Consider the following 18,083-nt stretch of genomic DNA (forward strand, 5'->3'; position numbering starts at 1 on the left):
TGTGAAAATCTTTGCTTTTGACTTCATATTGCCACAGATGCCAAGTAGAGGATCTGATAAAGTCCCAAAATGTGTATTTCCACCCCACCTTACTTAACTGACCCTCCACTGCCCCATTATGACTACCCATGGAGAGAGGGTGTAGGGGCCGTATTGGAGTTGGGGCCACCCACTTTCCTAGGAAGAGTGGTGAATGACTGTTTGGGCCTTCCACTGTTTATTTCATGGTTTGATTGGCTGAAGTGAGAAACGACAGCGATGATGTAATTTCAGTCTCCATGGTTTTGGTTTGTTTGTCATCCAAACCTGGGATGTGTCGGTGTTGGAGATGACCAAAGCTCTTCTTGGCTGAGCTTCTGTCAGTGTTGGAGTGGGGAAAGCCAGGATTGAGACTGAGCTAACAAGAATTTAGAGCTTTAAATGTTCGTGCCTTTGAAGAGCAGTTTCTGAAAACATTGACGCAATGATGCAGTTACTGTTTTCATGAAATCATCATGGGGCTGCTTTGAGACTTAACATAGTTTTGCACTATAACTATTGCCACTTACTAATCTATTTATTGTTATATTGCCCACCTGATGTGAGTTTAGGGAAGCTTGTCTCCAAAGCATACATAATGCGTAATAGCAAAGCACTCTTTGCAGTTTACATCTGCTGTGAGTTGTTACTATTGTGGGCTCAACCAGCGTATTCATTTCTCAGCAGTTATGTTGCACTTTTTGGTGATTTGCCCAGTCATCGGGGTGCCAGTATATTAAATGAATTAGCCCGTTGATAATGAAATGATAATAATCACAAGGTACATATCTGCTGTCAAGTAATTTAAAAAAAAATGTTGTAAAAGTACTTATTTCAAAGAAATACTTCCTGGTTGAAAAGGAGAGATGAGAACATTCAGTTCATTAGATGTGGTGCATGTTATGGCTGTCAGAAGGCAATGGGCTTTTAATCACGCATGAGGGCGTAAAACAGGTTGTTCTGGAAGGTAGAAGGAAGTGGCTTTGGTTGAACTGGTTCTTTAAAGTTGCCACAATTTTGTCTGTGAGGCTTCTACCGCTGACAGACAGGATATCCTCCTGTCACATTCCTTCAGAAACCAGACGGGAGCAAACGCGAGATTGTCTGCTGATGGCAGTCAGTCATGGAGTCAGAAGTGGTGACAGGATTTTGTAATACGAGGCGGTGGTGACCACAGAAGGTTGTTTGTTTTTTTGCCCTTGCCAGAATTTACAGAAACAAATTTGTTGTCTTTAATTTTTAACTCCATCTTAGAAAAGTTTATTGAAACAATTACTGAAGGCGTTTGGACCCAAATATAAAACGGTAAAACAGAAACAGGCTTGTAAGCGAAACGTGGCACAGACCTCTCTGTTGCGATCACTGAGACGGCCTTTCAGCAGCTGATGCTTTGAGCCTGATGGCTTTGCTTTGTTCGGCCTCAGTAGATTGTTCATCTGATCCGAGTCAGCTGCCTGCAGAGTCTCCTGCACCTGTCCGCCACATTCACTTCTGCTTCCACCTCAGGACGTAAGACTGTGAAATGGCTCACATGAGGTCAGTGGGTTTTTTGCTTTGTAGCTTGGGCCCAGATCCAGACATGATTTAGAAGTGATCCGTAAAATCAGTTCATGGAGCCAATGGTGAGAAGCCAGGGCTGGGTTGATGTGACATCATCTCCTAAAACGAGTGTGAAGCTGGTTTCAGAGGCATTTTGAACTCAGTGGAGTTAAGAGTGATGTTTAATTTATACGGGAGAGGGTAGAGAAAATAAAAGCATAAGTGAACTTTTCAAGGTTGGGCCTCATGACTACTGGTTTTGTTTTGATCTTATTGGGAAGAAGCAGGAGTGGAACGCTTTTCTGATGTGTGGGTCAAAGCACAGGGTTCATTGAAATGCAGTACTACTTAAACAACAGAATATAATTGGCAAGCAAAATTTTTGTCTTTCAAAAATTAAGTGTGTTTGCTACACTTCTGTCACAGCAAAATGAATGTCTGTTCTGGTCATTTATATGACACTGAACCATAACACAGAGATTTGTGCTTCATGAAACGATTATTCACGGCTCGACGTGGCTGTCACAACAAGGCGTATAAATGCAAACAGCGTGCAGCTTGTGAAGCTCCGTTATCAATGTAATTTTTCACGCAGTTCAATCTGTACAGCTTCTTGTTACCCTGCTAGAGTATCCATAACCAGCGATACCGGTGGCAATTTGATACACGCAGTCTCTGAAGCAAGGAAAGCAGGTTGCTGTGCAGCCGTGTGTCTCCTTTCATGTCCCTTTCATGGGATAGGTTGCATTTACACACATGCAAGAGAAGACCTGCACATGCAACACAACGCGAAATGTCAGATGCACAAATGCACACACCAGTATGTGCGATCCTAGACGAGGCTAAAGCTGCAGGTTGTTTGCAGTGGAAGAACAGTGGAGGGTGTGTAGTGGAAGCTACAGATGAAATGTGGAAGCACCACCATGGTCTCAAGAAGAGAGTGAAAGTGGAGTCATGCCGAGGCAGTCGGGTATGTTCCAGCGTTTTCTTTAGATGGATGATCTTTTATTCTGTTTGTATTTCAGCGCTACAGAAAAAGAGAGAGAGAGAGGGGTTTGACTAAGTGTATCAAAGTATTTAGTACTGTCTAGTGAATGCTGCAGTGTTATCATTTCGCACTGCTTACTAGGAATGACCTTTGTTGGATGGGATTGGGATTATGTTTGGGATACTGGGATGGGCTCCAGCTGTATTCAATTTCTGATCTTTTGCCAACTATCAGCATCCAAGCTCTTCAATCTATGCTACATTGGTAAATCTTATTGTTTTGAGGGACAGACGAAGCTAAGATGACAAAGTTGCCAACTGCTCCATTTTACTGCAGGGAGTGTCATGAGCAGAGCTGGTTTAGATGAAAACAGTAATCAGGTTTTTAATTTTAGGGTACCAAATCTTTGACGTGTCTTGCTCTTTGGAAAGGTCCTTGAACAGTCTGTCAAGACTGACACTGCACTTCTACAGTTGTTAGATGTAATAGGCTATCCAAAATGCAACAGGAACCCTAAATATTACTGTTTTTAATCATTTATGGCGGTAGGTATCACCCCTACGCTGGGTATTACTTTCTGAGGACCTTTCAGGGGACACATCCCTTTCTTCCTGTCACTGTAATTTCACCTTTGTAGCTGGACGATAAAGACTGAAAACGACTCCTCCAAGGAATCAATTGAAATCCTAAAACGCACCGAATAACGTTATTGAACTCGTCTCGTGTCACTGTGCGTTCTGTGCCGAGGCCTGCCGAAGCAGGTCTGTTGTGGATGACAGCGCTGAGAAAGAATCAAGTGTCGCAACTGAACTTTTCATCACCGGTTTCTCAAACACCTGAGCTCTTTGTCCCCGACTCACCTTCTGATTATATCTCCTCCTTCCTGTCACACTAGTTGCTGCTCTTTTGGTTTTCTTTTCATTCTCTTCTGCGCATCTCATGCTTTTCTCTGAAAAGGATAATAAAAATGAAGCATTGCCTCGCTCTAGCAGTGATGTTGAAAGGAAGAAAGACACTTGATAAAGGGCATATTAATCTTTCTTCTTCTCTTCTCTTCCCATCCCTTGTCGTGCTATGACAAGTTTGCAAGTCAGGTGGGGAAATGATAAAACACAAATTAACATGTCTGGCAACAACATTGAAATCGATTGACGGCTAAGTGAGTCTGCCAGCGAGTCCTAGCAAATTATCTCTTGAACAGCTTTGTATGCCTTTTCAAAATCTTCCATTGTGTCAATTTGTGGTCTCCTTTAGGGTATTTAACATCTCAGGCTCACATAGACAGTTGCCAGGTTTCTGCTTTGCTTTTTTGAAAAAGCATTTTAAGAGTCTAGATTGTGTTTTGTTTTTTTTTTGTTTTTTTTTTCTCGCAACTCGGGCTGGATTTCAGTTCCCCTCGTTGTTGTAGGATGAAGAGATGCCGGGCTAAGGGCTGATGTGCTGGCAGGCTAACAGTTGGTGTAACCTTAGACACCACGCCGACGTGCGTCTTCACTTTACCTCTCGACCCTTGAAAGAAACCAAACTTAAAACTAATTTAGTATGTGTAGCTTTCTCTGGTTGACCACAAAAAGGCTTTACATCAGAAAAAAGGAAACTCTATAAGTATTTTTAGAATTCAAGTAAGAACTTTAAGGCCCAGATTTCCCCCATAACTGTTGGAGATGATCGCATCAGTATTTTGTTCTGATTTTTCTTTTGTGATTTGCTTAGTGGAAGAAGTATTTATCCAGAAAGCATTTGACCTACTGCTTCAATTGATGTTGGGTTTTTAGAAAATGTAATTCAAATTACATGTAGTAAACAGTATTACAGTTGTGATACTGTAAACCATCTACGTGCTGTTCCAAAAGGAGTTAAATGTAACACTAACCCTCCGGTTTTAAATGCAGCCAAACAGAACTGTACCAAAGAGTTAGTGTTGTTGAGTAGTGAAATATTTGACCCTCTCTGAAAGAGTAAGACCAATGTTAATATAAGCAGCTATTGGTAGTGAGAAAATGAACCTATATTAAGGCCATTTTTGTAAAACGCTGGCAAATTTGTTGACACAACTTTAAAATAGACTTTAGTTTAGGAAAATGACTTTATTTGAGGGCTGTTGGGATTAAAGTAAACATAGCCGAAATATTTCAGCCTGGGAAAATCTTTTCTTTTTTTTTTTTAAGAACTCAACCATGGCCATCAGTGTAAATACCAACGACAGATTACTGCTTTTTCCCCAATGAGGCATTTCTTGAAATTTCAGGGATCTCATCTGAATCACCTCGACGCTGCTGATGAGAAATTCTTTTGTGTCTCGTGGCGATGATGCAACTTTATAGCAACACTTGAAGGTGCACACAAAGTAAACAGCGGTGAATTTTCAAAAAATTTAAAAAAGGAAAAAAAAAAGTTTCTCACCACCCAAAGACATAGTTTGGGGTTTATGGAGGCAGCACAGGCTCACTGCCATTACTGTGCTTACGTGAGTATTTACCCTCCACCCCCACCCTACCCCCAAGGCCTACGCTGAGCCAGGAAAAACTGAAAGCGTGTCAAGTTTATTAGCAGCCACAAGTTGCTTATTGGATTTCAGTGCAGCTGTGCCAGCTTCACTTGCATCAAGTGTCATGCAGCTTCACTCTAAGGCAGACCTGACTAATTAATCAGATCAATAAATTCTATTGGAAGACAAATCCTCGCCTCAACATCGTACAAGAAAGCGACACTGCAACCGTAGATGGTTGTTCTACATCCATATCATTAAGGAGCGTGTGCGGTTTTCCTGACTAAGTTTGGTTCTCGAGAGCAGCTCAAAGTGACTGTTTTAAAAGTTCAGACAATATAACCGAACTAAACAGCTGTTGTCGTTTTATAATTGTTGGTACTTTGAAATTATCAAATTCTTTTGCATGTTATCTCCTTTCACTCGAGTTTAACGTGAAAACCTTTGCTCCCAGCATTCCCTGTGGTTCCATTGATTTTTCATTTATTTTTTGGCCTTATCTTGTTAACGTGCAACCAGTGTGAAGGTCATTATAGCAATGAGCTCGAAGACAATGCATTCAATTGATCATAATGAAGGCCTGAAGTCTGCTTTGCCTACAATGCTGTGGTCAACTGAACTCAACTATGTGTGTGTATATTTTTGTGTGACACACAAAATGGCTTAGTTTGCAGCGTTTCCCCCCCATTTTGCACCTTATATACTACAAGTAACTTGTGATTTGTCAAGTACACGACAAAAACCACGTTTTCATTTCATGGATTTGACTGCACACTCTTCCACTGCTTGATTTCTGTTATTTTTGAAACAGATTAAAATAAACAAATAATTTTTACTCCAAAGATTTGAGTGGGATTTGCAGCCACTTGCAGTGAACTTCACATTTCTCTGATTTTTGTGGCTCCCATGAGCCACAATTTCCATTTACTCTTCTTTCCTCTCGGGCTTCTTTGGATTTTGCTGCATGTGAGGAATTAAAAGATGCAGGCTGCTTAATGATTGTTCATGATTCATTAAATTAATTAGGCTACAGGCGTAAATCTCCTGCGTCTTTCTCTTTGGATTGCATGTGAAATCCTCTTTTGCATTTTTGCACAGGTATCTTTTCCCCCCCTCTGTTAATCAGATAAGTAATTTATAAGACCGAGAGCTCTCTCCTTGCACGACTCGGAGCAGTGGTTCACACATGCTGTAATAAAGATACCTTTGTTTGGTTTCTTTTAAAGCTTAATGCGCTGGATAAAGTCTGCTGATTAATCCTACCTGCCTAGTTTTAATGTTTGCTCCCAGACGGTGTAATTTTTGACTATTTTTGGAGAGTAATACGTTATGCTGTCAAGTGGTTGCCTGTTTTGATCAGATATGAGCGTTTCTTTGAATGGCAACATTGTTCTGTGTATGGCTCAGCAACATTTCTGTCTTTTCTCATTTTATTATCCCTACGTTTCAGTTCCTGAGACAAAGACTAACATTAGTGGATTTGAATGGAAAGACAAAGAGCGATGGTGTTGGTGCCCCAGGAGTGACTTTGACACAGGGTATAATGGATAAGAAACATAATTCAAGACATTGCTGTAGTTGACCTTTGGTGATCGCTCTATGCTCATGCGTGTCTAATTATAGGAAGTGATGTTCAGGTTTTATTTAAATAAATTTACTGGTAAACTGTGGCATTTATCATCAAGATCATAATGAAGTGATTCTGATTCAGGAAGTGAGCGAGTGCACAGAGAAGAACCTAACCTTTTCATTATCTGCACCTCTTTCCATTCAGAATGAATATTTATATGTGAAGACCACAGTTAGTTAGTCTGTTACTACATGCTGAGCTCTGAGTCTTGACACATAAAGCAGAAGGAATGGTTGGTGCTTGAAGAGGACAGAACGAGTCAGAGTGATGTCATCAAAGCTTTCTGAAAACCTTGAGGACATGTATTTACATATATCATGCAACTCCCAGCCATTCCTAGGACATGTATCTTGCAAAAAATTTGGGGAAGAAGTGCTGAATTATCAAATGAACAAGCCCAGTTTGTGTAAAACATCTTATTACAACACATAATGGGTTTTATTGGATGGTAAGAACAAAAGAAAGGAGAAAAATGGCTCTTATTATTTTGACATGGGTAGTGGGTTGGTCTTTGGGACCCCCAAACAATGAGAAAGAAAAGCCAATGGCAACACAACTCTGGGGTTAAAAGATTAATATCAAAGCACGAGTGAGGCTTTGAAATGATAAGCATGGTCCAAGTGCACTGGTAAAGTTAATAATGTTAGTGTTGGTGTTCACTTCAGTGGAGCCCAGCAGGGCACTCGTTCAAATCGAACCCAAAGTGTACTCGACGTCAAACTGACAGCTAATAAAATGTATTATTAGATTACACACAGTCCTTACACTCGCACACGCGTATCGGTGTGCGTTTGTGCACACGTCTGTCTGCGGTTTTACACACATCGCGTAGCACTTTAGTGGCTTTTTCCAATTCCTGTTTCTCTTCTCACTGATGTCATTGTAGTTGAATGAAAGGGTCTTTTGTACCTTACGCCAGCCTTACTTTGACCCTACAATCCAGGAAACGTACAGTGTGCTGCCCTACCGTGGCTGTGTACACATCCGAACAACAGATGTGATTGAAAGGGGATTTTGTCAGTCGTCATGAACAGAGCACTCACATTGTTTGTCTGCAAGATTGAGATGGGTGATAATATCTACAAGGTGACCTTTTCTCCTTTTTAAAAAAGGGAGAAAGTCACCACTCAGATTGTTGTAAGCATGTTTTGTTTTTAAGGTTTTAAAATCACAGCTCTTATAAAGATGTTCTGTACAGTCTTGAGGAAACTTTTATTTATCCAGGGAGGGTTTGCCTGGAAAAATAAGCATGTGCTTCCAGCAGTAACCCGCTTTGTATTTTTACTGTCAGCCTGAGCTGCTTATTACTACAATAGTCCTTCCTTGAGCAGTAAAAAGAAAACAGATTAGTACTTAGCTCCTTTTCACATATCACAGCAAGGTTACCTCATCACGTCTTGTACCAACATGAGTGCAAATGTATATTTATTCAAACGTTAAAAGGAGGCGGAGCTTTTTCCTGCTTATCGCCACATATCCATCCCCTGATTGTAAACTCCAGTTTATTTCCATGCAATTCTTCAAATTCAGCTCAATTCAGTTTAATTCAGTTTTGAGTTCACAGCAAGTGTCATCATATGAAGGTTTATATTCCAAGGGGAAAAAAACAAACGAAACAAAACATAACCCTATTAGAACAGGAGCACCACTGATCTGATCATGATCTTTGAGCAACCAGTTGGGGACATTGGGGAGGAAGACCTCCCTTGTGTTTCATGATACTTAACCTATATTGGCTATTATTCTATTATTTTATATGTTACCCTTCTGCCTTTTGAATGATAGAGAAAAATAATGGAAAAGATTGTTGCTTGTATAGAAATATTATGCAATTTGTGTTACTGGGAGCAAGTTCAGGCAATATACTCATTATACAGTCAGTGTACTCTCCTGCTTATTCTTTCTCAATACTGTTTTTCTCAAGTTTTTCCTCAGCTTGTTTTATAAGTTTTTGCATTATTAAGTTTTATTTTAAAAACATTTTCTGATATGGTTCTGGAATAGGTTACAGAGTCCGCGTTAAGACGTGTTTTCACACTAGTAATCAAGACCTCTTCTAGTTTTGGACCAGTGTTAACTGTTTGTTACGGATTGTGGTTCACGAAAGGTTTAAATCCTGTAATTTTTGGTTTGGAACAATCTGAAAAAATCCGAAAGTGTGGATGAAAAATCTAGCTTTCAATTGCAGACGCTAATTCAATTACATTGAAAGAGATCTCTGACTTTTGCAAGCTACACGCATGAATCAGAGTCCTTTTGTTATTAAAAGGAAAATACCGTATACAGAAAGTTAAACTGGGTGAACTGATAAAGTAAGTGAGGTTTATTGGCTGTTGTGAAATGCCAAGGTCAGGTAAACTACAGTGAGTTGAGCGTGCACACATTCATGCACCACTTAAGTGACAAAAACCCCACTGTGTGCTCTTAATCCACTGTTCATTAGTGGAGCCTGCTGTGAGGATAAAGCATGTGTTTGCCCTCACCATAAGATGAGTGTCACATTGTCTTGATTTTTGGGAGCTTCCACCATCTCATTTCCTTTAAGTGACTTCCTCCCCAGGTCTCCATCTGGCCTGTGTTTAGAATCTACATGCTCTTAAATATTCTTTCAGATCCTCTGTGCTTCACAGCTCTTTCCTCTGCCCCATCTTCCTAAATTAAAAGGGAGGAGGAGAGAAGACTGCAGCAAAATGCATTTTTTAGTGACGGGGAAGCTCTCTGGAGAGTACAAAACGGTGTCACACTCAACTTGCAAATTAAAGTTGACACAACAAATGCTTTTGGATCTGCACTGATCCAGCACCGTAGGCTTTGTGAGTTGGGTAGATGTGTAGAGGATTCCCAGTAAAGGGGAACACTGCAGGCGACTTCTGAAATAATAAACACATTTTAATTCGTGTCAAGCATAAGGCAGCAATCTGTTACTTTTATTAAAACAAAGTTAAAAATGTTAAAAAATGACTGAAATGTTTGACAAAAGACAGCATAAAGAGAAAGGAGGGCTGAAAAGGGAGTTCAAAAAACAAAAAAGAGACCTCATTTACAGTAAGACGAAGAGCAGACTGGTGGTAAATACAGGAGTAGGTGGGAACATGACCTACAGTTTGTCATGTCTCTTTTGTGGCACAGTAATGCATAACCACTGCAAGAGATCATAACAAAACCCAAACCTTTGGCAAGAACACAGAGTGTCTACAAGCTCTGACACACTGTGTAGCAGAAGGCTGGATCTGGCAGAACAATGCTGCGTTTCTTTAAGGCACATAGGAGTGTCTTTGGCTCAAAATTCACCCCCAAAAAACCTCTTTATGATCTGCGCAACAAAGGGATGATTGATAGAGAGTGAACATTTGAGAACTGGTTTCATTCAGCCCCGAGGTGAACACAGTTCAGTTTCACAAGTTTACATGTACCTAGAACATTTTTAATCTGTGCCACTGAAGACAAGTTGGTATCTGCGGTCAGGTGACACACTGAGTTTTTTCTAACTATAGTAAACAGTACCAATGTCTCAAAATGCCTGAATACCAGGTAATCTGTGCTAAAGCCTCTAACCTAACAGCATAGATTGTTTTCTGTGTGAGAACTGTGAACACATAACCCTCTTCAGCCAAAATTTAAACAACAAAAACTCTATGGCTTTAATTTTGTCCATAGTTTTATTAATTTCTTCAAAATTAAAACCATTACCATCAAATAAAGCTCTAAAAGCTCTTTTCTGGTTAAATCTGGACTGAGTTTGTTAAAATCTGAGTGTCATTGGCTCATTTTGGTTTTTTTTTTTAAATTCTTCTGGCCATGGAAGAAATAAAATGTTTATAGTTTAACCCGGCTACAAATTTTTTTTACTTCTGTACTTCCTACAGAAATAAAATAATTGGCATGAAGACTATGATGCACTTGTTTATTGGATAATTGCTCACACTATCGAGGTTAGCGCTCTAGATTTTCATTCCGAGGTGTCTATGTCATCCCAGTTGGTCCCCTGTAAATCTGACTCACTTGAGTCTGATGAAGTGGAGGAGAATGAGGCGAGCATGTTTTGAAACACCTGGGTAAAATCTTCTAAAACTTGGAGCAACCTCACAGTAGAGTTCTCCGAGTCATCTGTGTCTGGGCTCGCCGCGGCTTCAGGTGGTACAACAAAAGGTAATGAGGAGGAACTGCTGGGCAACAGCTCTTCAGTGCTTTCCACATAGTCTTGAATCAGAGCGATTGGAGAGTCTCTGCTGTCATTTTCAAAGCTTTGTCCACCCTCACTCACCAAGTAGTGCTAAAAATAAAGAAATCGTTTCTGCCACCAACATCATTTATCATTTATTGTGGCATAAAATACAAAGCTATTCAATGTTTCAGCTATAACACAATTTAATCACCTAAAATAACCTTACCTCCATGTCTATAATTGCGTTGTTTAAGTAGATGTTTTCAAAGTTCACCAGATTGTCATGCAGGCAAACAAGATCCCGGTAATTCGCCTCGCTGCCTTCGTCGTCAGATTCACCGTAACTCCAGAGTTTTTTGGCCTCGTCGTCACTCTCGTCCGATTCGAAGTATACGCTGAGGTCTTCCAGAGACATTGTGGTGCAAAGTCTCGTACAGCACACTGCTGTGATCAGAATGAGTGTTGCTACGATAAATCCACGTATTGTTTTGTATGCTGGACAACAGTTTGGTGCTTTGATTTGAAAAGTACTGTAGAGTTCTGGACTGATGCTGTTACTTCAGCTCAGGAATACAGTTTCCTCATTTAAACAAACAAAAAAAAGCTTGTCCTGATAGTTTCATTAATGTCCTCAAAATTAAAATAACTACCATCAAGTAAAAACACAGCCCTTATTTGCATGTATTATTTAGAGCAGGGCGATATGGCCAAAAATATTTATCACGATATATATATTTGAAAATTTGCGATAACGATATAACCGACGATATAATTGATGCGAGACAAAATACAACTCCACAACATTACTAGCGCAAAAAGACAACCTTCCATTTATTTTCACTTAAACAAGAAGCTGGTTTTTATGTACATTAAAGCTTTATAAAAATGTAACAGTGCAAATGCAAATTCCTTGCTGAAAGTTTAACCAAAAGGCATTTCCAGTAGAAATGGGCTGACATATCCTGAGCATAACCATGTATAATATCCACTGAAGTTAAAAAGAGGTGCTTTGCAACATTAAACTGCAGTGTGCAGTACGTATTTTTCGGACCATAAGGTGCACGGGATTATAAGGCACATTAAGCGAAACAAAGCAGTCAGATAAATCAAACTTTATTAAACTCATTCTTCTTGCTTCCTCCACTTCTGTACCATTGATTCATTAATGTTGAATTCTCTGGCAGCTGCTCTATTCCCATGTTGTTGCAGTATATTAATGACTAACCTCGTATTGTGGATGGATTATCTCAGTTGTTCTCCTGACTGAAGTTTGGTCCGTTTACAGCATCCTGCCATGCGATTGCATTTGTCTCTAACCATGAAGAACCTTCACGTTAACTTTTATAAGTGGAAAAGTGTTAGTGTTCGTCCTCCAGCTTCACTGTTTATGTTATGCTAACATAGCTGTGTCGCTAGCGATCACGTAGCACATCATTATATACCAGCTAGCCCAACTTCAGTAACCCTACAAACGTCACTGCTGTTTAGTTTCCTGTCTTCATTTATGTTGGAAGTGATAGCAGAGCTGTACGTTTGATTTTTTTCAGAAATCTCTCAGTCAGAACATGCTATATCATGCTTAGGTAACTAGCGAAACTAGCGAGCTAACTTCCGCTAGCTTCCTGCTAACTTCTAACTCCGTTAAATGTAATAACTTTTGTTTTCATGGATGCCTGGAAGTTAAACTTTATAGTTACACCTGGTAAAGCAGCAATGCTGATCGTTTTATTAAAGATGAAAGAATTTAGACAGTTTTTAACTCTAAGTGATGCTGCAGTGTTGTTTGACCTGAAGCATACGGAGTTTAGGACCCAGATTACTCCCAGATTTAAGAGCATCTTAGTCCGACAAATACGACAATAACGACGGCCGCTTGCATGTTCTGCAAAAAAATGTGCTTTGTTGTGTATCTGACGGACAAACACCAAACCAGTTCCACATCACTGAAGTTGCACCATTTTTACAAACCAATTCTGGTTCATCTGTTTCACTCAACAATCGGCCATGTGCGTATGAAAACAAAGGCACTGCGCATGCGCGTTTTACTCCCATTCTATCGCGATATTTCATTTTCCTATCGTTGCCTAACATTATACCGGTATTACCGTGAACGGTATAATATGGCCCAGGCCTAGTATTATTCACCTTATTGCTATTCTTGTTTAACACGCTGTGCGTGAGAAGTTGTGCACTGAAAGTATTAAAACATAGTTTTTTCTTTTTCTTGTCCTTACATGCAAATGTCACTTTCTCCTCACACATTTCTTATACTGGACAAATTCCAAGGCTGCTACATGTGATGCAATTTATGTCATATAAATGTGTTATTGGGACTGTGTGAAAATAGTATCGTGTAAGACCTTGAAAGATTTGTTATTGAAAAGCTTATTAAGGCCTATATTTCACATCATTTTGATGGCTACCTGTTAAACAGGCGGTTTTATTTATGCTGTAAGAGATCAAATGTTTATTAAATAAATTTAAAAAAAAAAATTATAGTATATATATACTTATATATATATTAATATATATATATATATATATATACTATATATTAATATATATATATATATATATATATATATATAAATATATAAATATATAAATAAAATATCTTATTAAATGATTCAGCATTTAATAATTCAGCATTTTTCCAGGCTTTTTTCCCTTTATAGTTAAAAATTGTAACATATTGTAGAGTATCTTGCGGAATACATCGAGTTAGTCTGCGTCCACAACTTTGCATACAGTGTCTTTGTCACATGTCAGTACACTCAGGACTGTGTAATACCATTTGAATACTTCTCAACTGTGGACACTGGCACTTCCAGACATTCCTTTTCACGGTGTCAGGGAGATCTTGGTGCTCACGACTCGGCATTGTCTCGCTAAAACGTAGTGATGGGCTTCCCCTGCTGCCAACGTGTTTGCCTTGGCCTCCTTTCAAGTCTGCTGTTGGACTGTTGAGGGCTCCAATAGTTTAGATCGGTCCTCCTTTCTTTAGCAGAGAGCTTCAGCAGAATAATGTCGTGAGAATCTCAATGAGGCCCAGAGGGATCAAACTAGAGTGAGAAAGAAGATGCCACATTAACTTGTTTGTAATGTTTTGTTTTGTTTTTCTCTCTCCGAAAGTCGAGCGAGACAGTTTGAGGGATGATGTGCACAGAAAGTTGTAATACCCACATCAGAGAGCTGTTATGTTGAAACATTGTTTACTATGTGACTTAGTCCCTTGTCTTAAGTCTGGCACTGTGACATTTTGCTGTGAGCTATTTTTGCGCGATGAACTTGGCACCACAGAACGACACACAAACGCACACATCAGTTTTCTCTTTGTGCCCAAACCTGGTCTGTCCCCACACTGACATACTATAGGGGATTTGAAATAGATTGTGGTGCTATGTGCACTTATTATGTGTGACTATCTTCTTAAAGCCTCAACTAAAGAGCAGGCTGGATTAGTATTACTTTTTAAATCTGCATCCTTATTATCATAAAGTGCATTAGATACATTGTATATAAATATTCTAATAAGCTGATGGGTTATCGGGGTCATTCTCAAATTGACGTAACAGTTTTTGTAAAGTAGGTAAAATCCTGGCTTTTTAAGCCATTCTTGAACGCTCACTCATTGTTAATCATAAACAATAAATCAAAGTGTTTAGATTTTATGGTTTTTGGGGAGACGCCCCAGTTGATTCAAAACAAAACAGTAAAATGTGTTTTGGCTGAACTGGCTTAAAGGCAGTGGTTTGTGGCTTTCTTTCCCACAACAAACACAAAAGTTGGACGTGCTGGCTCTGTTTCAGATGAATACTTTGGACTGAATGCTTTCAGTTATAACAGGCAGCGATAAATTTAAAAAAAAGTTCTTGAGCACACACAGAAACCTACAGTAATTTGTTTGCATTGGCTTGTTTGCAGATGTAGTTCTGGTGAGTGCTGGCTACTGCTTTTCTGTGTCAGATAAGTTTTACAGCTTAGCTTTGATTTCCAGAACTTCCATCTTTTATTTATAGTCGCATACAGCAGAGTGTTCCTAATAAACTTCAAGTTTCATTTTGTTACAAACCGTCTTTGTGTTTGAGGTCTCCATTTCTTTTTAAACAAGTGTTTCTGAGACGGTGATGCTTTAGGGTGGTTCACTGTTAATGATTACTGTTCAGTCACTACTAAAGTCTGGTCTGGCCAAACTTCTTTTTCATTTTTTCCTTTATAAAATCGCTGACATTAAATGTTTTGTGTGTTTGTGTCTGAGATCCATCATTTAGAATCCACATGGTCTTTGTGTGTGGGGTTGCACAAAGTGACACTGGCTGTAATAAACTATGACATCTGTCACAGCAGCGAGTGGGTGAGTTAAAGTGAAGCTAAAAAAGAGCAACACATGAAAAATACTAATGCAGCTGTTTGAATTGTCGTGTTTTCACTGAGTGCATTTAGACTCAGACTATCAAAACTATCATTGGTGTATAGTTGCATTCTCTCCCCCCCCCAAAAAAAAAAAAAAAATCAGTTTCCTTCTCCGAGGCAGGCCTGTCATGTAGTATTAGTTTGCCAGTTAAACACATCAGACGTGCGTCTGGTGCCCTTTTGCAGTGAGCTGCGTGTGTTGCAGTGGAGTGGAACTGTATAAGTGGGTAATGAGGCTGTAACCCTCAAGGCTGCTGTGTGTGTGGGACGAAGCCAAACAGTCACTTCAAAAGTTAATACTTTGTCAAATGATGCCAGGACACCGGGCACTTCCATGCATGTGCACTCGACTCGTTCTCCCGTTTAGCTTGGAGCAAGTTACATGTGCACATGTTTTTGCGTGTCAAGACCCAGGGACGGGGCTTTACAATCATCTGGGTGTTGGATTTCCTATTTAGAACTGCGTGATGGCGGTAATACTCTACCTTTTATCCCTGCCTTATATTGCTATTGTAAAGCTACATTTTTCTATAATTGTACAGTGTCTTTTTCTTTCCCCTCTCTTTTCTTAACCCTTGCCTTTATTCCCATTTATTTCAATCAAGCGTGACCTTTGCGTGTGCTTTTCATGTCAGAAACTTTGGCACGTAATTGAACTTGATTATATAGTAATGGTGGGTGGCATTCCTCGCAGGTCTCGATGACTGTGATAGTCTTGCTTTAAAGAGCCAACAATGATGAGATGAGCGGCGTGTCAAAGTGTTTGGAGTGTCCGTTGGTGGACTCGTGTAAGCTCCAAAGAGATTTCGAGGGATTTTCAGTCATGTCTACTTTTCTACTGAAACCCTTTATCAGTTCTCATGATGTTTATGCTTTAAGGTTGTATGTACTCATTTCTTTGCATTTAACTCATTCACTGCCAGCCATTGGCAGTGAATGAGTTAAACCCATTGACTCATTCACTGCAATTGACGGCTATAGACGTCAATGGCAGTGAATTAAAAAAGTGAGTTAAAATATAAAATGAATAAAATGGGTCTTGAAGGTCATTTGGAATATATGCATCTTCTTACAATTGCTGCCACACTTTTTCATGTGTCGGGTCATTTTAAAACGACTGTTGATTTTCATCTTGTTACCTCCTTGTTCTGCAGGATGCCAGCTACTGGCTGCAGGTTCACCGGTTGGAGCATGGTGATGGGGGAATCCTCGACCTGGATGATGTGCTTTGCGATGTGGCTGATGACAAAGACAGGGTGAGTAGACATGAAGTCTTTCAAATTTTCTTTTTTTTTCTGTTTTCCAAAGCACAGGAAGTGCTCACTGACCAGACAGATAAGAGATTTTGTTGTGCACCAAAGCGCCTCTTATCGGTTTCTGGATTTTCATTAATGCCGTCGTTAACCATTTCTTTAATCAGTTAAACGCTCCCCATATTTACATGGCCTCGCCTATCTCTTGGTAAATCTAAGTTAAACAGATCGAGCAGTGTGCTTTACTTTAGAGCTCCTGAACCACGACTTTCTGAGGTCAGGAATGTAAATATTCAGTTGTTTTCTTCCCAAAGTCTACAGCTATCAAACTAGGCACTCATCATTTGTGCGTGCAAATAAACTCCAACCTCCCTGACTGTGTTGCCATTCTGATTCAGGCCATGGTGGTTGGTGGGGGTGTTATGGTTAAAAATCCCAAAAAAGAACAATGAAGGACAAAAAAGTTGGTCCAGAAAAAAAGATATTTGTATAGATAACTGAAACATTTTTTTACTGCTGTTATTCATGAGCAGCGTCTCAGCCACTGGTGGTGTGCGACAATTTTGGGAGAGTGTGTCATGATTTATGAGTTTGATCGTCGACTTGCAAATTCTGAACACATTTTAACGGCTACTAAATCACTGTGATTTTGACTTTCTACAATAATTAGTTAATGCAACAAAACCCCCGTCCACTTCTTATATAGTTTTTTGGAGACCTGGAATGTAAATCTGCCCGTCTGTGAAGCACTTTGGGTCGACTTGTGTCGTTTAAATGTGCTCTAGGCTATAAAAAAAATAGATGCCACACTCAACTCAACATTTTTATAGTGAAAATTTTAAGTACATTTTCAGTTAAAAAATGATAATAATTGCACAATTCAGTGGCCTACATACTAAACTTAAAGGATAGAAAGTATCAATCCTTTTGAGCCAGTATTGATCCAGTACCAATACCAGGATTGGTATCGACGCTATCGATATTTGGATCTCCCACTTCTATTAGCTGCACTCATTTGTTTTCAGCCAATCAATGCCAGGTATTATTTCTAAGCGGTTCATTTGGCCAGTAATCTGAAAATATATCGAGAGTCTCTGTGAGGTATTCCACTGGAAACAGACTTCTGCACATAGATAAAAACTACTGATTGTATTTTCAAAGATGAAGAGCTGATTTTTCCATAGGTGCTAACAGTTTTAGAAGTCGTAACATTTGGTAGAAGTTTGGCGACCCAAACACGAAAACTCCAGCTAAAGTTAAAGTAAGAATTGAGATTTCAGGTGCACAGGATCTACTTAACTTCTCCCATCTGCTCTACAGTCAGTGGCTCAAAGGAGTCTTTGTGCTTTCTGTGGCGCACACTCTCTCATGCAACCCTTTCAACCTTTGTTTATAAGCCCTCATGCCTCAGTGTTTATCTGCACGTTTGTGAGTTCATGTGTTTACGTGTGCACCCTTACAACGAGCTGTCATCATGCTCATCTTTTCGCATCCCTCGGTCTTTTATGCTCGGCTCTCATTGGTCCCTGCAGGCGTTTCGCGCAGAAGAGTGTGCGTACATTTCATACATGACAACCTGTCAGCCTCGC

General features: G+C 39.7%; 1 protein-coding gene across 9 annotated transcripts in view; it reads left to right on the forward strand.

Annotated features, from left to right (window-relative positions):
* pard3ab (par-3 family cell polarity regulator alpha, b) overlaps nt 1-18,083 on the forward strand; it is a 249,552-nt gene that overhangs the window by 22,370 nt on the left and 209,099 nt on the right. For all 9 annotated transcript variants that reach the window (XM_005918019.3, XM_042219040.1, XM_005918020.3 and 6 more), the window contains exon 2: nt 16,396-16,497. In XM_005918019.3, the coding sequence (XP_005918081.1) occupies nt 16,396-16,497 (102 nt within the window). The remainder of the gene's footprint in view (nt 1-16,395; nt 16,498-18,083) is intronic.

Source organism: Haplochromis burtoni, unplaced genomic scaffold (assembly GCF_018398535.1).
Source record: "Haplochromis burtoni strain Fernald_Lab_line unplaced genomic scaffold, NCSU_Asbu1 Contig_27, whole genome shotgun sequence".
NCBI classification, from domain to species: Eukaryota; Metazoa; Chordata; class Actinopteri; order Cichliformes; family Cichlidae; genus Haplochromis; species Haplochromis burtoni.